Source organism: Cydia amplana, chromosome 2 (assembly GCF_948474715.1).
Source record: "Cydia amplana chromosome 2, ilCydAmpl1.1, whole genome shotgun sequence".
In the NCBI taxonomy this organism is placed as follows: domain Eukaryota; kingdom Metazoa; phylum Arthropoda; class Insecta; order Lepidoptera; family Tortricidae; genus Cydia; species Cydia amplana.
This window is the reverse complement of record NC_086070.1, coordinates 4,489,073-4,509,384: the sequence shown is the minus strand read 5'-3', so window position 1 is coordinate 4,509,384 and position 20,312 is coordinate 4,489,073. Positions and strand designations below refer to the sequence as shown.

The 20,312-nt window shown below is 40.7% G+C and overlaps 2 protein-coding genes across 52 annotated transcripts in view; one reads left to right on the top strand and one right to left on the bottom strand.

Annotated features, from left to right (window-relative positions):
- Window positions 1-419: 419 nt before the first annotated feature.
- LOC134656920 (carboxylesterase 4A) lies at window positions 420-12,619 on the bottom strand. 2 transcript variants are annotated; one of them, XM_063512484.1, is made up of 13 exons: window positions 12,390-12,619; window positions 8,584-8,777; window positions 6,390-6,454; window positions 6,173-6,310; window positions 5,604-5,885; window positions 5,327-5,396; window positions 4,970-5,119; window positions 4,409-4,630; window positions 2,312-2,452; window positions 1,787-1,921; window positions 1,378-1,561; window positions 614-852; window positions 421-571 (listed from the first exon to the last, which is right to left on the bottom strand). In XM_063512484.1, the coding sequence occupies exons 1-13, from the start codon at window positions 12,584-12,586 to the stop codon at window positions 468-470; spliced, it is 2,121 nt and encodes a 706-aa protein (XP_063368554.1). In that variant the 5' UTR covers window positions 12,587-12,619; the 3' UTR covers window positions 421-467. The 2 variants fall into 2 exon arrangements, with proteins under 2 accessions (XP_063368546.1, XP_063368554.1); XM_063512476.1 differs by having other exon boundaries at window positions 420-852.
- Window positions 12,620-17,885: 5,266 nt separating this feature from the next.
- LOC134661654 (protein tramtrack, beta isoform) overlaps window positions 17,886-20,312 on the top strand; it is a 506,900-nt gene continuing 504,473 nt past the window's right edge. For 49 of the 50 annotated variants that reach the window (XM_063517975.1, XM_063517865.1, XM_063518012.1 and 46 more), the window contains exons 1-4: window positions 17,887-18,045; window positions 18,138-18,373; window positions 18,455-19,012; window positions 19,091-19,165. In XM_063517975.1, coding sequence (XP_063374045.1) covers window positions 18,163-18,373; window positions 18,455-19,012; window positions 19,091-19,165 — 844 coding nt within the window. In that variant the 5' untranslated portion in view covers window positions 17,887-18,045; window positions 18,138-18,162. Of the gene's footprint in view, window positions 18,046-18,137; window positions 18,374-18,454; window positions 19,013-19,090; window positions 19,166-20,312 lie in introns of all 50 variants that reach the window. The other variant, XM_063517804.1, reaches the window with a different exon arrangement.

Here is a 20,312-nt window from a genome sequence, read left to right as displayed (position 1 = left end):
TGCAAAATGTTATTGATGTCGTTTCCAAGAATTTTCGCTGTTATTCCGCATGGTCAATAGGTTCAAGGTCGCAAGAAATAGCGTTGTATGAGGGTAGCGCACGACTTGACGTTGTGAAAGCTCTGGGACACCTTGGTCCAGCATAATTCAGCATTAATAGGTAACTCTTTGCTTTCAGCTCATATAAAACAGTCGATCCACCGGCAATTAAGTTAATTATAGATTTTGTAATTCATTAAATATCTTATCGCTGTAAAGTGTAAACTATAAGCAACTACATGAGAACAAAAATAAACAAACAAAACGATAAAAGCAAATTACAATTATGTGTCTCTTTAAAAGTTTAAATTATATGTGCTAGCAACTGATATATCTGGAATCGGGAAGTCGGTGCTCCTTTTTTTTAAGTCTGTTAAAAAGCAAGTTTTAATACCAAATTTCATTTCATTATTTTATTTTTGTCTACATCAAAATCTAAAAGGCAGATTAGGGAAGTTCATCGAAGGTTTCTGTGTGGTAGCTTTCGGTTTCTGAGCCGTTTGCCGCTGACTCTGTCCCTTGTTCCCTCCCACTAACCCCCCTAGGCCGCCCAAACCTCCCAACGCGTTGCCACCGGTGTTGGTCAAACCTCCCAACGCGTTGCCACCGGTGTTGGTCAAACCTCCTAACGGGTTGCCCCCGTTGTTGCCTAAACCTCCCAATGGGTTAGGCACGTTGGTAGGCACCTGGATGGGGAGTTTAATGTCTGGAGTCACGATTGAGTGCAGGTTGAGCAGGTTACCGATGAGGTTCTTGCAGAGCGCGCCTGTGAGGCGATCGGCCATGTTGCCCCAGAGGCCGATTTGGCAGTATCTAGAAGAAGGAAGAAGTATATAGATATAAATCAAAACGGTACGAGATTTTTTCTGTTTCCAAGAAATGGTGATGAATTGATGATTTTACGTTAGATACATGGACATCAACCATATTTTAACCTCCTTTAGGGTTCCGTACTCAACTAGGAACTCTTATAGTTTCGCCATGTCCGTCTGTCTGTCAGAGGCTTTGCTCCTTGATCGTTAGTGTAGGTACTTAAATCAATAAATCCGACAAAGTCGTAAAAAAAAAAGTTTTTTGGGTACCTCCGCTACACGTAAAGTGAGGGTGTAATTTATTTTCGCTTCCACCCTACGGTGTGGGGTATCGTTGGATAGGTCTTTCAAAACAAATAGGAAATGGGATCTTCAACAAACATTTTTTGATAAAGTGAATATTTTCCCACTGTGAAGGACAGGGTGCCGGCCAGCCCGACGAGCCTGATTTGCGAGACTGGCGATGATTTAGACAGAACCATCCCAGAATCGTGCAGAGGATGCTGACAGAAAGATGGACACCAACCTAAAGTCTTTATCCACCGTGACATCTTCGTTGATCTTCAAGTACTGCTCGTTGCCCTCCGAGAAAGGCAGGAAGCCGGCCAGGCCGGGTCTCCTGGAGTCGTTTTTGGCCTCGACTGGGGTCAGCTGGTGCGCAAACTTGGAGATGATGTTGATGAAGTTCTCCCGAGCGCGCGCGTCCGAGGCTGGAATGGAAATTGAACCAAGAACAAACGATTTTAATCATCGACTCGGTGAATCTTAAAGACAAGATATTTAAGTAGGTAAATAAGGTAAGTATTTCATTTGTTACAGTATATTAAATAAAATAGAAGTTGGTACTCTTAAATATGTGCCGGCCATTAGAAAAAAAAATTAAGTAAGTAACCTAATAAATTGGATGAATCGAATGTCTGTCTGTATCTACCTACCTGACACTTCTCCGGCGATAGATTTGCCGTTTTCATCCAGAGGCTCGAATATGTAAGCTAGCTCGTCTCCATGGGAAGGTCCTGGCTTTGTTTTCGAAGTGGCCTCTCTTTTGTTTCTAGTGTTTGCATCATCCTCTGTAAAAGTAGATATTTAGTTCAGTTTATTTAATGTCAAGCTTAGAATATGTAAAAGGTTAGTTAGTGTAGGTAGCGGTTAAAAAAGATAATAAGAATCGAAGGTCTGTCTCTTTGGTTGCCGTTTAACCACTGCGTACCAGATAGTGCGTATACCTATGCTCGACACTGTAGAAGTATAAGTATAGGCAAGGCACTTCATTGCTCCCGTTCTGACTAGAACAGTACTAGACAGTGTTACCTTAGCCGCGAACGCCACGCCGGACAGGAAGTGCGAGCCCTTGCTGAGGTTGCCCACGTGCTCGAAGCTGTAGAACTATGGGCCCGCCTTGGCACCATTGATTCCGCTCTGGGAACAGTACTTAGTCAGTCAGTAGTAGACAGCGTTACCCGCGAGCGCCACGCCGGGCAGGAAGTGCGAGCCCTTGCTGAGGTTTCCCACGTGCTCGAAGCTGTAGAGGTAGGCATGCCCGCCGCCTTGGCTCCATTGCTTCACGCTCTGGTATGCGGGGAAGTTGAACAGCGCGTCGCCTGTATAGACAAACCATATATACTCGTACAATCTAACAACGAGGAATATTTTAAGATTGTCTTACCGTTCTTTCTAGAGGTATATTGGCAGTAGTGTAAAACATAGTAGCGCCTTGACAAATGATAGATACGTATTGTACGCGCTCCAAAATTGAAGCACCTTGCCTTGCGGTTACTTATAAATTGTAAAGTTTGCTCGACGGCACGGCACGCGACTAATAGTCGCGCCTGCCTGCCTACATAAAATGCCAAATATCAAAATAAATAGCATTGATAAGTTGATAATGAATTAATAAATCATTATCAACTTATCAATAATGATGTAGAAACTTAGCAGACAGTAACATGGTAAAGACGGTAATAAGGCTTACCCACTTATTCATTATCATCCTACAACATGCCCAATCAGTGACCATACCCCGGCCGGCGAGAGCAAAAATGCGTCTGCTCCTAGTGCTTAATTAAATATCGACTATTCTATCGACATATGGATGTCGATAGAATAGTCGACTTTTAATTAAGCACATTTTTTTTTTTTTTTTTAACTGAGCCATTAGTATTTGTTATTTATTTCAACTTGATACCTCCACGCGTTTCTAAGAATAACCCTAAAACAATTTTAAACTGAATAAATACAAACACTTGGTTTTAATTTAATTTTGTTTACAACAATAATTAATACTTCTGCATATCATAACGGTGGTCCAGTACATCGTGTTGTTTTTATCGACATCGACCAAAGTGTGTGTCCTCGCACTATTAAGCTGTCAACGCATTTTTGCTCTCGCCGGCCGGGGTATGCCAATCACACAGGCGCTGGCAGGCATTGGCGAAAATAAGAGACATCAATAATTTTGCGCTGAAAAGGTATATTTAGGTACTCTGCCAGTCTGCGCAATATAGGTAACCTACTTTGTTCCTTTCCTAAGGTAGCCTAACGTACCTACCTAGTTAAAATATTGATTTTATATCCCGGGAAAGGAAACTAGGGACATATCTCCCTCACTATAGAACGGTTGTCATTGCCAATTTCCGAATGATAATTATGTATATCAAATTATCAAACATCGCTTGCATTTCGATCCCAATTTATTCGTCCTCGAGGATATAATTTGAAATGGTTCAAATTCCAAAGGGCCCCTTGATTGAAAAGGGAACAAAAAAGGACTACCTGAGGCTGGCAGGGGATAACGAAATAATCCACCCCAGTTTAGGGCTTTCAAAAAGCCCTTTTGATCTCACCCCTCGTCTGCCGTGCCAATACAAGTTATAGGGTCGATTTTTAGGTAGAATTATTATTTTTGTGCAACTGTTGTTCATTATTATTATCGAGTTGTAAGTATTTAAAGAAACGTAAAACTACTGACTGATAGGTCATAGGTCGCGGGCTTGGTTTCCGCAACTCGACGTCTTAAGGTTCCGTCACACAACCTTAAAGACTTCGTCAGACAGGCGCGTTTCCGGGCGGGGCGTGAGCGAGGCGCGCCGCTTTTACTTACATACAAGACGCTCACGCCCCGCCCGGAAAACGCGCCTGTGTGACGGAACCTTTAAAATTGCGCCTATTGCGCGTTATTTTTTTTATCAGGCGTTACTTATTATTGTTAGTATTATGACGCGGTCAGTATACCGTTTAGTATAATTTAATTAATTTAGTAGGTATCACCTCAAGTATCTACATGAAATATTTAGGTAGATTAATAGGTAGGATTTTAATGTAGGTATGTGTATTTAGCAGTTGCAGCTTCGGCAATCTGTATATAAATTCAGACCATCGACAACGTCTGAAGGAAGAGATGTCGAATATGACAACTTGGTAACCCTAGAATACCTAGTCTCAGTAATAACCAGGTAATAACATATACTAATCTATGGCCTAGTCTACTTTTTTAAGCGTTATGTCTGTGAGCTGTAAATCTAATGCTAGCCATAATTACTCTTTATTTTACACATTACCTGTAGCCTCAGCAATCTGTATCAGTCCATCGACAACGTTGAAAGTGCTGTCGAACAGCGTATGGTAGTAGTCAAGCTGCGGCAGGCCCGCGGGCAACTGACTAGCCAGATCAGGGATCAGTCCTCGCACATCGTTCACGACTCCACGGAGGCCACCGATCAACTCGTTCTTTATGAAGTTGACGTCGTTTAGCTTGTTGGTTAGGAAGCCTGCGTATTTGCCTGGAACAAGTGTGATAAGTTTTAGTTAGTCGATTGTTGCTCTGGGATTTATGCAGGCGTTATAAGTAGCTATAAAATCAATTCGTCACTTACCACCCATATCAGCTTTAATTCCATTGGCGCTACCATGGTATTAGTAAAAACATTCTTGGTTACAAGTTACAAGGTAAAATGTTTCAATAATTAATATGGTAAAAATATTTCGCTTCATGGAGCCTTTTTTATAGACATACTTACTAACCTTTCATGATAAGTAAGTAGATCATTTTATGATCACGTCATAACATAAATATATATTGATATTTTCAGAGCAACAGAAATGAAAATGGTTTTATTTACCTTGAACCGCACGTGCGGTCTCAGCAGAGACTACGCCTGTGAGCATGGGCACCCGTTTAGTCTTCTTATTTAGCGCATCTGCAGGTTGCTCTTCTACTATTGGCGGTAGACCCCTTAGGTCTTCCTTGCCTTCTACGCGCGCACCCGCTCCTGAAAAATTACACCATATTTCATTAATCATGCCGGATACCATCATCTGACGCAGAGAGATTGGGACTTGGGAGTTGTAAAGAGCAGAATGCTCTGTGTTTTAAAAAAAGAGATACATAATTTGCGATATCTGAGGCTGTGGTGAAGATTATTTAGATACCTAAGCAATGAGGATCTTCGAAACACTGAAATAGTTATGTCACATACCTGAACGCCCAGAGATATCCTGTAAGAATTTTTCAGTGTCGACCATGCTCATGCTTATTTCCGTGTCCGCCTGAAATAACCAATTTGAGTTGAGTTATAATGTTCAATAACTGATGAGTATATTATCCATACGTCTAGTTACTTTCATCAGATAAATAAAGACGAATCACACAGGCGCGTTTCCTGGGCAGCGCGTGAGCGGTGCGCGCCGCTTTTACATATAGAACGCTCACGCCCCGTCCGGAAAACGCGCCTGTGTGACGGAACACGCTCTCACCAAAACGATCTTCTCTGCCGGCATACTCCTTAAACATATAACCAGTCTCTCGGGCGGGGACTCGGGGCATTTGGTTCCCTTCGCTAAAGCTTTAGCATGGCTGGCCGGGTCTGTCCTCACGGCGCCGGGGGACAGCGGAGTCCCGGACAGGGCAATAACGCCGGTGGCCGCTCGGCCTTCGGAGGACATCGCCATGAGGGACGCGGCGCTACCGCCGGAGCCTTGACCCATTACGACTATACGCTTTTTGTCGCCGCCGAAGAATTCTATATAGTCGTTGATCTGGAAGTGTGATAGAAATAGAAACAAAAACATTGAAAAAAAAAACTCTAGTTATTTTTTTTTATCCTAAAATTATAGTCTATCATCATCATAATTCTACAGCCACAGTAAAGGGTCCAAATATTACACTTGCTACGTTGCACAAATATTCGTATTATGTCAAAGACGTTAGCTTAGAAAAATATTTAAAAATAGAGGGTCTCATACGTATACAACTTACACAAGATGGGTATAGTAGGTATTTAAAGTACCTAAACTACCTAATAAACTTTAACACTTGTTCTTACCCATGCCATAGCTGATCGCAGGTCGAACAGCCCGGCGTTGCCCGAGGCATCTCTCTCACCCGTACTAAGATACCCAAGGGATCCCAGCCGGTACTGCGCTGACACGATGATAGTGTCCTTCTGGGCTAAATGCTGGCCCTGAGGAGAAGGAAGTAAACTATTATCTAGCTGTTCAGGATAAGAGGAAAATAATACCTAGCCTAGATATTATACTTACACCATAGGCAGAAGTTGACCCTGTTTGGTAATTGCCGCCATGAATGTAGAAGATGACAGGACTGCCTGTGAATGAATTACAAAATGGAATAAATTAACTATCGATAGACTTTAAGGCTTCGGACACACGGGTGCGGATCCGCTGTATAAGCGAGTACTATGAACATTAAACATATAGCGATGTCGCACACTGCCGCGGCGCTCGAATACGCTTCCGTGTGTCCGAACCGTAAGGATTGACACAGGAACCAAAACCTAGCTCTCTATCCACTATATGTGTCTTCGGGCTTATGGCTGGCATCTTCAGGTAGAACAAATAGGCATAAATTCGATGACGTAGCCAGGGTTGCGAGGACCGTAAAGCTGGCCACACACACTAGGTTTTGCGTGTCGGTTTTGCTTGTGCAAGCAAAACCAACAGGCACGACCGAGTTCCATAGGGCACACACACGTAACGACAAACCTGCACAAACTCTCAGTTCAAACCATCATGGCACCGGTAGCGGTGGTTGACGTAGACGCAATAGCGCTATTAGGTTTATATTTCGTCAGCCATACACGCATACAAACCATGAATCCACTCCACACTTAAAAATAATAAAACTGGCCAAGTGCGAGTGGGACTCGCGCACGAAGGGTACCGTACCATTATCTATAAAAACGGAAAAACATCATGTGTTGTATGGGAGCCCCACTCCGACTCGCACTTGACCGGTTTTTTAGTATTTGTTGTACTAGAGGCAACAGAAATATATCATCTGTGAACATTTCAACAGTCTAACTAGCATAGTTCATGAGATACAGCCTAGTGACAGACGAACGGACGGACAGTGGAGTCTTAGTAAAGGGTCCCGTTTTACCCTTTGGTTACGGAACCCTAAATATCTACTAAAAATCCTCTACAATTGCATTTCGTTTGCGAGACGACATTGTTGCACAGTGACGTGCGACCTATCCCCTCGGCAATCACTGGATAACTGAAGCCTATCAAGCCTGCCAGCCACACACGTTCAGTTATGCCTGCGCAAGCGAAGTGCGCAAGCACAACCGACAGGCAAAAAATATAAAGCCGGCCACACACACTAGGTTATAACCGATGGTTATGCCTGCACAGTTTACTTGTGCAGGCATAACTGAACGTGTGTATGACATGACTCCTTGCCTGCGCAAGCAAACTCCTTGCCTGCGCAAGCAAAATTGAAAATATCAAAATTTATATTTTTTGCCTGTCGGTTGTGCTTGCGCACTTCGCTTGCGCAGGCATAACTGAACGTGTGTGGCTGGCAGGCTTCAGTTATCCAGTGATTGCCGAGGGGATAGGTCGCAAGTCACTGTGCAACAATGTCGTCTCGCAAACGAAATGCAATTGTAGAGGATTTTTAGTAGATTTTTAGGGTTCCGTAACCAAAGGGTAAAACGGGACCCTATTACTAAGACTCCACTGTCCGTCCGTCCGTCTGTCACTAGGCTGTATCTCATGAACTATGCTAGTTAGACTGTTGAAATGTTCACAGATGATCTATTACTGTTGCCTCTAGTACAACAAATACTAAAAAACCGGCCAAGTGCGAGTCGGAGTGGGGCTCCCATGATTTTTTTTCCGTTTTTATAGATAATGGTACGGTACCCTTCGTGCGCGAGTCCCACTCGCACTTGGCCAGTTTTATTATTTTTTAAGTGTGGAGTGGATTCATGGTTTGTATGCGTGTATGGCTGACGAAATATAAACCTAATAGCGCTATTGCATCGACGTCAACGACCGCTACCGGTGCCATGATGGTTTGATTTGAGAGTTTGTGCAGGTTTGTCGTTACGTGTGTGTGCCCTATGGAACTCGGTCGTGCCTGTTGGTTTTGCTTGCACAAGCAAAACCGACACGCAAAACCTAGTGTGTGTGGCCAGCTTAAATTTTGATATTTTCAATTTTGCTTGCGCAGGCAAGGAGTTTGCTTGCGCAGGCAAGGAGTCATGTCATACACACGTTCAGTTATGCCTGCACAAGTGAACTGTGCAGGCATAACCATCGGTTATAACCTAGTGTGTGTGGCCGGCTTTATGATATAACACATTGAGATACAAGCAGTTCTTTCGGCCAATGACTCGACGAGGGTTGCGAGTGTCGGACTATAGGTAATAGGTATACAAGGTGGGCACTGAGCAGCAACGGGAGTTGTATAGACTTTTAACAAACTCACCTTCCTCCTCTCCCGGCATCTTCGGAGAGAACACATTGAGACACAAGCAATCCTCTTGGCCGATGACTCGGCCAGGGTTGCGAGTGTCGGGCTGGATACAAGGGGGGCAGTAGCGGGTGGCGTTCACGTCTCCTGTCAGCATGCGACGCACCGGACGCTGGAACCGCCGCGGACCGACCGGTGGCTCGGCATATCTGAACAAGTTTTAAGTATTCTGTAGACTGTATTAATTTTAATACAGTAAATATAAGTAAGTAATACATTTTTATTCTGAGCAATCGATACTGCATTGATTATATAAACCAGCGGTCGGCAACCTGCGGCCCGCGGGCCGCATGCGGCCCGTGAACCTGTCACTTGCGGCCCGTGAGCCTCCCTGGCTATTTTGTATGTAATATTGACAAACGAAAATGTCAGATAAAGTCATAAATATTAACAAAGTACGGCCCGCGTCAACTTCGTTAACTACTATGTGGCCCTTGGCTGCTAAAAGGTTGCCGACCGCTGGTATAAACTGTTCGAAGCCCAAGATAGACACGGGTGGCATAGAACTGTATACGCTGAATAGCTACCGGAACATGTTTCAAAATGTTAGCAAAATGTTTCGTGAAAGCCTATCCAAAGCCCCTGCTTTAAATAGATCATGCATTGTTGGTAATAAAACATATATTGTTGGAGTTGAAACTCTAGGTCCATGGGGTCCCAGCGCGCATAAGTTGTTCGCAGAAATCGCGAAGCGTCTGGTTGACGTAACTGGTGACCGAGGAGCTGGCGGCTACCTCGCACAACGTATCAGCATTGCGATACAGCGAGGAAATGTCGCCAGCATCCTTGGTACAATGCCTCAAGGGCCTATTTTAGATTTAAGCTAGTTTTTAATTCCTTTTAGTAATACACTGTATATATCTTGTTTGTAAATAAGGTAATAATAATTTTTAAGAAAAAAAAACCGACTTCTATGCGGCCCGGTGAAAGATTATTGTAGATGGTGCGCTATGTAGAAAAGGAAGCATTTCGTTTCTGTAAGGCTCGCAGTTCTAACCTAACCTAACCCACTTTTGTTCGGTTCTGTGAGGATAGCAGTTCAAACCTAACCTAACCCACTTAACGGCGCATGCGGTGCGGTGTACGGGGGTTTGAGCGGGAGGGGTTTGGCCTCATCATACTTTATACCTACATTTTATGGTAGGTAATCATAGTGGTTTATTTAGTTTAGGTATCATAGTTGTTTTCCGGGTCAAGGTCCGGGTCTGTGTCCGAGTCCGGGTCCGAGTCCGGGTCTAGTCCAGGTCCGAGTCCGAATCCGAGTCCAGGTCCGGGTCCGGGTCCGAACCGGATCCGGGTACGAGTCCGGATCTGGATCCGAGTCCGGGTCCCAGTCCAAGTCAAAGTCGAAATTCGAAATCACCAAACATGTACTATGCGTCGTTGAAGAGTTCTGTTCTGATCATCCTCAGCAGTTCCAGTTCATCAAATGCGACAGTTTTTAATGTTAATGCTTTATTTTATGATGAAAATACAGAAAATTCTATACGTAGTGTGCCTTTAAGATTTGAGGAGTTCCCTCGATTTCTCATGGATCCCATGTTCAGAACTTGAGCTTGACATAAATATGGCTTAAAAACCTAACTTGCTTAACAAACATAACGAAAAGAAAAAATCGCCAAACGCGAGCTATGCGTCGTTAAAGAGTTTCGTTCTGGTCATCATCAGCAGTTACACTTCCTCAAATGTTACTTTTTAAATGTATATGCTTGATTTGTTGATTAAAACACAACAATCACTATATGTATGCCTTTAAGATTTGAGGAGTTCCCTCGATTCCTTATGGATCTCATCATCAGAACTCGAGCTTGACAGAAATGTGGCTTAAAAACTAAACTTGCTTAACAAACATAACGAAGAGGACAAATCGCCAAACGTGAACTATGGGTCGTTGAAGAGTTCTGTTCTGATCATCATCAGCAGTTCCACTTCATCAAATGCGACAGTTTTTAATAAAAATGCTTGATTTTCTGACGAAAATACAAAAATCTCTATACGCACACCTTTAAGATTTGAGGAGTTCCCTCGATTCCTCATGGATCCCATCATCAGAACTCGAGCTTGACAAAAATGTGGCTTAAAAACTTAACTTGCTTAACAAACATAACGAAGAGGACAAATCGCCAAACGTGAACTATGCGTCGTTGAAGAGTTCTGTTCTGATCATCATCAGCAGTTCCACTTCATCAAATGTCACGTTTCTGAATGCATATGCTTGATTTGTTGATAAAAACACAAAAATCACTATATGTATGCCTTTAAGATTTGAGGAGTTCCCTCGATTCCTCATGGATCCCATCATCAGAACTGGGTTTTGACAAAAACGGGACCAATCTGTATGCATATACTTACAATCAAAAAAAAAATTTTCAAAATCGGTCCAGCAATGACGGAGATATGGAGTAACAAACATAAAAAAAAATAAAAAAAATAAAAAAAATAAAAATAAAAAAAAACATACAACCGAATTGATAACCTCCTCCTTTTAGATTTGGAAGTCGGTTAAAAAACAGAAGGCTTATAGACGTGTATTTTGTTTTTAGCAACTTAAGCTATCATAGTCATATCAGACCGATTCTGACAGGAACTGCTTATCGTATCGCAGCTTCCGCTGGTCTCGTCTGACATTGGATGATACACAATCACGAACATTTATCTATTTGTATTGGACTACAAATAGTTAACAAGATATACTGCATTTCTTATGGCCATAGATTATCTCAGTCTCATTAATAGGTAGCTCAGCTTTTAATAGCGATGGCTCCGACGATCACCATACTCTACGCGTCAAAAAAAGTGGCATTTTCGGTACGCATGTCTAAAATTTTCACAAGTCGCCTGTAGGTACAGTCAGCTGCAGAGATAACTGCATGACCCCCCCTGCATAGGAATTTGTTTTCCCCGGGCCCGCGGTCAACTATCTCAGGTGACTGTTTGTACTTACCTTACCTACCTGCTTATTCAATGAAGAATCTAGGTATTAAAAAAAGCGGCCAAGTGCGAGTCGGACTCGCCCATGAAGGGTTCCGTATTTAGGCAATTTATGACGTAGAAAAAAAAACTACTTACTAGATCTCGTTCAAACCAATTTTCGGTGGAAGTTTACATGGTAATGTACATCATATATTTTTTTTAGTTTTATCATTCTGTTATTTTAGAAGTTACGGGGGAGGGGACACACATTTTACCACTTTGGAAGTGTCTCTCGCGCAAACTATTCAGTTTAGAAAAAAATGATATTAGAAACCTCAATATCATTTTTGAAGACCTATCCATAGATACCCCACACGTATGGGTTTGATGAAAAAAAAATTTTTGAGTTTCAGTTCGAAGTATGGAGAAGAACCCCAAAAATTTATTGTTTTTTTTCTATTTTTGTGTGAAAATCTTAATGCGGTTGACAGAATACATCTACTTACCCAGTTTCAACAGTATAGTTCTTATAGTTTCGGAGAAAAGTGACTGTGACATACGGACAGACAGACGGACAGACAGACAGACAGACAGACAGACATGACGAATCTATAAGGGTTCCGTTTTTTGCCATTTGGCTACGGAACCCTAATAACACTGCTGCACTGCTGACTAGTGATTATGATATTTTGGTACTAAAGTAGCATCGGTCTAGGATGAAGCATACCAGGAATAATGGACTATGCCAATACCAACAAATTACAAGTAATTGTGATGAACCTATAGCATTTTTGGCCCACGCTGCTATACCTTCGTGTAACATGTATTATTAACTCAATGAAACTTACTTGATACCCATGAAACTGTAATATCCAAGCTTATCATTCTTGATCCCTTCGAGTCTCGCGCTTCTTCCATTCTTCTGCACGAAGACGACCGCAGAATCGGGCTCAGGTGGCGCCGCTGGGGCACCTCCCACCACGGCTTCTACAATCACGGGGCTGTTCAGCAGTGCTCCTAGTACACACCACAATATAAAGTACATTGTAGACGGGCGTCAACGCCAGGAAAGATCACAGTTACTAAACCAGGATTTAAGTACAGAAACGGGTAAATGTTTAATTTGGTTAGTGTAAGAGGGAAGCTTACACTACAACGGATACATGGCTGACTGAGTTGGGTGTCGGAAACGGGTGTGATTACAGGAACCGAGTTATCTTCGATGTGTCCGTGTTTTATGCTGTAACATATCACTGGCTGTCTGACATAGGGTACCTACTACATAGTATTTAGAATGACCTTTTAAAGGTCGGCAACGAGTTTTTAACACCTCTGGAGTTGCAGGCGTCCATAGACTACGGTGACTGCTTACCATCAGGCGAGCCGTATACTTGTTTACCACCGATGTGGTATAAAAAAAGACAATCACCAAACAAAATCAGACCAGTTCAAATTTTGTAATTTCAACTTTCGGTAACAACGTTCCTTAGTTGACTACGGAACCAACGGAACCCAGGCTTCGTCACACAGGCGCGTTTTCCGGGCGGGGCGTGAGCGTTTTATATGTAAAAGCGGCGCGCCCCGCTCACGCCCCGCCCGGAAAACGCGCCTGTGTGACGAAGCCTTAATGTCTATTAGATTGATCAGAAGCCACATTGATGCCACATTGTATCATTGTATCCACGTCAAATTAAGCCGAATTTGGGCAATCTGCGGAAATAATTCATGTACCTACTTAGTTTTGAAAATTGGTACAGTACAGGTTTACCTTGTGGTAGTTGTGGTGTCCAGATACACATACTAAAAGTCGTCGAGGGTAGTGGGTTAAGGGGGTTTGGGGGTGTTGAAGGTACCTTATTTCATATTTTTGCTCATATATCGAATATCTGTACGAATAGCAATATAATTATTTCGGAGAAAAGTTTTAGCATAAAATTTCCTACAAATTTGGTTATGTTTATTTTTACTCTACGATCAATACTTTAGGCTGCTAAAGTTAACAAAGAGATAAAAATAGACGATTTAAGAAAACGGAGTATTTTCGCCATTGCACACCCCCTACCCTCGCCTCGAGGACTTTTAGTATGTTTATATGGACACCACAAGGTATACCTACACCAATTTTCAAAACTACACGAATTATTTCCGCAGATTTTTCTAATTTTCTTATGATATGGCTCCTCTACACGATGGGCCAACGCCGGCCACTCCAAGGGACGCATTTATGCGTTAGAGGGAGCTAGTGATATTACTATCTCATTCTACCGCATGGCTGCGTGAGCTGCGTCCCTTGGAGTGGCCGGCGTTGGCCCATCGTGTAGATCAAAAACAAATTCGATTCAATTTTCACATCAACAATTCGAGAACAAGCTTTTTCTTAGTAACACTTTTCTGTTCTAGGAAACAATTTTTTTTAGCTTAATTAATATTTTTAAACATCATAATTAATTACCTCATAATTAGGGGATGTCAAAAGCAGTAAGTACCTATGTCACTATGTGTCACATCATTCACATCACATGGTAGCAAAATTCCACCTCAAATCAAATCATTTTTTTTCATCTTGGGTCCCTCAACTCCCTCACACTTGAATCCCTCACTACGCTCAGGATTCTACTTTAGAATCCCTAACTACATCAGTCACTACTCTCGGGATTTTATTATAGAATTCTTCGTTATCGTTTAGGATTCATGAGATTTTGCTCCCTTGTGATGTGACACAATCTATGTACTACTTATACAAGGTGAGTAGGAGGGCCATGTAGTTGTAGACTGTAGGTAGAGTGTAGCTCAAGATATGATATGTTATAGGCGTTCCAAAATTGAAGCGCTTACCTTGTGACAAATTGGACAAGTTGCCTTTAGTCGCGGCTGGACAAGCGAGAAATGCGCACGTGCTAACGAGCTCCAGCACACCGAAATAGAAAGAGAGGAGCTTATGTTTAACAACGAGTGTGACAAAGATGGATGGAATGAGAAAATTAATCAAAAATAACAGATTTCTTCGTAGGCTCAGAAATAAATATGGAAGATTTTTTGTGCTCCTCAAGTATGAGTATAACCTATCTATGGTTATATATATCATTGGCTGTAGGAAGAAATTGCACAGTCTAGGCTTAGCTATCAAAAATCGCTGCCATTGCCAATATAACTTGGTCTCTCTCTAGGTAGGGTAGAGGTACCTATACTGGGTCAACCAAATCTTGTCAGTAAATAGGAACAAAATAAACTATACTCATCCTTTTCTTTTAGGTGCTAGTACTAGTGTTAGACAAAGATAGTATGATTCTCTCTGTCTATGTTTGAATTCAAACAGACCTTTGACACACTATACCTATTTACCTATAGTTTGTCAAAGGACTGTCTCATTTCAACAATTCAAACATAGACAGAGAGAATCATACTATCTTTGTCTTACACTAGTACTAAGTACTACCACCTACCACTACCACCCAAAAGAAAAGGACGAGTAAGTACTTATAGTTTTATTGTTCTCATTTACTGACAAATTGGTTTGACCAACTATATCTACAATATCGCGGGCTGGGAGGTCAAACTCGATAAATCAAAATATTTTTTCATTAAAAGTAGTACTCCACTCCACATATGTCTCATATCATACAGGCTGGATTTTCTTTTTGGGTCAGTGAGGGCAGCTACCAGATCCCGTGCTGCTACGAGAAAACGGTCTAAGAAGACTTTCCCTCGATTTCAAATGAATGAAGATTGGCTTTTACAGATTTTGGAAAAAACATACAGGATGCGAGAAAAAGGTCATTTTCGAAAAACTTTTTTTTATGCCAATCGATCCCATTCCTATTAAGGATCAAAAGCTTGTATGAAGCCAAAACAAAATTTCCGGCTAGAAAAGCCACAAATCGAAGAAAACTTTTCCCATACAATTTGTATGAAAATGAAAACTTTTATTATCTTCCCAATTTAAATTTCGCGTCATTAACTACTGAAAAAATTGTTGGACCGACTATATTTTGCCGCTCTTTTCTTGCTTGACAGAGTATAGCCGACCAACCAAGTCAGTAGAAAAAGGCGCGAATTTAATTTTTCTATAGGACGATAACTCTTCGCGCCTTGGCGCTTCGATGAAAATGCAATGAAATTAAAACAAAACAGTTCCACTGATAAGATATAAATGACACACGATTTTCGAACAATTCCCGCTAACCCGCAGCGATTTTTGAAATTTGCCGCCTTTTTCTACTGACAAGATTTGCTTGACCAAGTATAAAACAACCTAAATAAAAAAAACCATTTCCATACCATTTTAATTTGTTTTCGCAACATAATTTTCCCCAAAGAATAACTTTTATTTCGTGTAGCAACATTATTGTGGAATATAAATGCATTCTGATTAGAACCTTATGTACACGAACACAAAGGCTATTTTGTAATAAAGCAACCATAAAGAGCTTCAAACTATAGCTATCTCAAGTTTGCGGCGTCAAACGCTGATGGTGGGTTAAATAATATTTTTAAGTCAACATTTTATTTATGATTACGTGTATGAAGATTATATTTATTTTTGGATTGCGTTAAATTGCGTCTACGCCGTCTACGGTATGAAAATATAAAATTATGTAGCATGGAAAATAGCTTTACTTAGTAAAAAGTCCATGTACTTAAATAGTGGTGATACGGTGATAGTGACTTAATAGTAGTTTATGCAACAGTGATATAATAAGGGTTCTTAAAATTCAAGGGTCGAAGTTACAAAACGAGACGTAGTCGAGTTTTGTAAAAAAAGACCCGAGAATTTTAAGCTAGCAGCAGCAGCAGTAGCAGTCATCTTATGAGCCTATAGACAAATCATTCAAATGACATTGCTTTAGATATCACTGTCAGTCATTTAATTGACACATTTAAGTGCTGGAGTAGAAAAAGTCTATTTTTTGACCGAAGCGTAGCGAAGGTCTACGTTTTGACTCGGGCATTTTGCTTTTGTATGTCCGGATGTTCTCCTCTACAGGTCGCAATTCTTAATCGATTTTCGTGAAATTTTGTGACCGAATTCTATGACTAAATAAAATTTTTTTGTCGATCCGGTTTTTGGAAATTTTTCAAAATGGCGGAGTCGTGATAGCTCCCGCCTAAACAAATAGTCGTATCGGTATCATAAGAGTTTTTTCTTTTTGAGATATGTTTATAGATTAAATGGCCAAAAATTCAGAAAATTTGTATCGCTGGTTTTGGCGGTATTTAGATATTTAGTTTTTACTTGAGAATGAGTAGCTAAATTTCGTTAGCTTTAGTAAGAACTATAATGCCGTATTTTGCAAACGTTTACTTTTTTGTTTGCATCGGGAGGTCCCTGGTTCCATCCCCATTAATTGTATACTGCTACATAACTTTTTGTATTTTTTTATACTTTTTCGTATAGTTGTTTTTTATTTTATTTTGAAAAAATGAAAAATTTCTTTTTTTTTATTTATCAAGCGCGGGTTAAGCGTATTCGTTTAATTTTTGTTTGTAGCTTTATGTAGTTTTTATTTTTTGTTTATATTACATGTACTATACCTATATTTTAATAAATATTTTTGCCATACATTTATTCAGTTTTAAGCTCTGCTCGCGAGGTCTATAGCTCACAGAGCCACTAGTTTATTCGGTAGACTAAAATGACATTTCATAGTATGAAATGACATTTTATGTTCATACTATGAACTGTCATTTCAGTCTACCGAATAAAAAAATAGACTTTAGTTTATAATTGACAAAATTTTAATTGTTTTTAAGTATCTTATACTAATTTGACAACATATAAAATGTTAGTGTTGAAATGTTCACCGTTATTCTTTTTGTACTTATTCGTTTTGTCATGGCGAGGAAAGGAAATACAATTTACTTACTTAAAAAGCCTAATTTTAATGAAAACAAACCGAGTGCACAATACTATTTTGGTAATTGTTTTTGTACAACTGTACAAGTCACTTAAATTTAATACCTTTAGCCATATTAAATATAAGGAATTTTTTATTAACCTCATCGTGGCGTTATATTATTTTAATAAGTTCCCGTATGAAAACAAATGCAAATGATTCATAATTCATTGATAATAAATAAAGTATTACTATTAATAATTATAAACGTGAAAAATACAAATTCCTGTAAAATATACCTATACCTCGTCCGGCTACAACCTTTCACCAAATGTCAGCGTTACATTATTTTATTTCATGCTTTTTCTGTAGATCATATGGTCTTATTTTATGTGGAATTCAATTTTAAAACTAATGCACAATTTTTTTTCTAAATTTTCATTCGTATTTTAGCAAATTTTGAAGAAATTGTTTATCGTCCCATATTGTGGAATCTCCCCACTCCTGTGACGACACAGTATACGTCGCGTTTGCGTCATCATACCGTGAACAGCGCTCAAACGGGGAGGACGTGGGATGAACAAGTGTGCAGTGCATTATTAGAAACATTGTTTTATTTTTTTCAAATGTTTCTAATATCGGAATTATAAAGTACAAAGTATTAGGATAGGTAAATATCTATTATTTCGAGTGAAGTTTTCTCAAAGTTTAATTGCGTCATATTGGAGTGATTTTATTAAATACTTTATTTATTTGTTTCAGGGTTCAAGAAATACACGTCGCCATCATGGCGTCGGACGAACAATTTTCATTATGTTGGAACAATTTCCACGCAAATATGTCAGCAGGCTTTCATGGCCTGCTGTCGCGTGGAGATTTAGTAGATGTCACATTAGCTGCCGAAGGCAGGCTATTGCAGGCACACAAATTAGTCCTATCAGTATGTTCTCCCTACTTCCAGGAGATGTTCAAAATGAACCCAACTCAGCATCCAATAGGTAACGATCTTCAATATTTGCCGATATTGTTTCGTGTATTTTAACTTTACAATGTACTAATGATGGTTTTTTTTGTTTCAGTATTTTTAAAAGATGTTAGTCATTCAGCGTTAAGGGACTTATTACAGTTTATGTACCAAGGTGAAGTTAATGTTAAGCAAGAAGAGTTAGCGTCGTTTATTAGTACCGCGGAACAGCTTCAAGTGAAAGGTTTAACCGGTAATCAAAATGAAGAAAGTTCCACGCCATCCAAACCAAAGCCGACCTCAAGGCCAGGCCCGAGGTCGTCACAACAAAGGCAATCTGTTATGACTAAGTTAGAGACTGATTTAGATTCTAAGCCCTCCTCAACTCCAGTAGCAATTAAGCGACCAAATAGGCCATCAATAGCATCAAACAATTCCTCATCTTCACAATCTGGACCTGTGAAACGAAAATGTGTGGACCCATTAGAAGCCGGACCATCTGGATCAGCTAAAGAAGAATTCGTTACGATACCTGACGAAGATGAAAACAACGCCGTGGCACCCAAAATGGAACCCGAATTTGTTAACGAAAGTATGTGGGATGATGACGATGACGGAACGAATAATGATGAAACAAATTTCGGCGAAGATGATTCAAATATGGAAATGACTGGTAAATATTAACTTCTTTTTTTATTTGTGTTTATAATGAATGGGGGCATCTATTAACTTCCATTTATTGTTGTTGCAGGATTCGATGGCTCAACAACTGGCGATGGCAATTTGACTGGTGGTGCGGAAGGTGGAGCTGTAGGTGATGCGCAAGGTAGGTTTGCACACTCCGGTTAAACTGGTCGGGCAGGGCATACTATCTTGCGGGGTATCGTATGTCGCGTCCGATCTGCCTAGATATGATAAACCTATTCATTTCTTTAATTGACACCGTTAAATTTGCTAAAGGTTTATCATGTCTCTAGACTTAAAATGAAATTTGTAAGTTAGCCTAAGTAGTTGTAGTTAGTAACGTAAATTGCCTGTTGCAGATTTATTTTCTATTTCAAACTATTCTTCAATGTGATGTTGAAGAATAGTTCATTTGTATGGGTACGTGAAATGGTAATGTGGTAAACTGTATTGGTAATCGTAAATTTGATTTGGTAAAAAAAAAGGTACAAGGTGAAAAAGGTAAACAGTACTGGTATCTGGTCGTCTTCATTGGTTATTGGAGTATTGGTACTTAAAAGGTTTGTATACACTATGGTCTATCTGGTAGTAGCTGGTTACACAAGTGGTTACGATCTTCTGTAATGAGCCTCATTACAGAGGATCGTGACTTACTAATGAGGGATCGTTAACCAAGGAATCTTTTCGTAAGTGCACATTTCTCTACTGAAAATGAGCCCTTATGAAAACTGCACAGCCTTGTATGCCGGAACGCTGATCCACTGTTGGTAGGTATTGAACTCTGACGATTAGAATTCAATACTCTGCGTGAATCTGCGTTCCGGCATACTAAAGGCTTCGTCACACGCGTTTTCCGAGCGGGGGCGCTCCGCTTTAACACGCCTGAGCGTTTTATGTAAAAGCGGCGCGCTCTGAAAACGACACCGACGCTACATGTGGGGTGGCCTTAAGTTTGCAGCAGAAGTTGCTAAGCGGGCGAGGTGTTCAATGATGACTAAGAATGTGTCAAGGTAACCGAACCCCTCGCCTGCATGGCAATTGTAAAATTCTATTGTGAATGATAGAATTTTAAGGAACTATCTCGTTCGGTTACCTTTTGGCTGACTTAAAATAATTCTTACGAAGGCAACGTGGATCGCGGTAGGCCCTCTGGACACGAATCCACTTTTACTGAAGGCGAGAATTGTTCAACGTTCATATTTACGGTTTGTATATTTGTCTCGTGAAGCGGGGGACACAGGCAACGTCTCATTCGTTCACTACCGGGGACAAATCAATACACGGGCCGT

What these genes read in the sequence shown, in the direction of transcription:
- LOC134656920 (XM_063512476.1), bottom strand. Translation starts at nt 12,586, where the DNA reads ATGTACTTTATATTGTGGTGTGTACTAGGAGCACTGCTGAACAGCCCC. An exon ending in TACAGTTTCATGGGTATCAA is followed by an intron (nt 8,778 to 12,389) that starts GTAAGTTTCATT and finishes AAACTTGTTCAG; the next exon opens with ATATGCCGAGCCACCGGTCG. An exon ending in ACGGTGGATAAAGACTTTAG is followed by an intron (nt 853 to 1,377) that starts GTTGGTGTCCAT and finishes TCCTTCTTCTAG; the next exon opens with ATACTGCCAAATCGGCCTCT.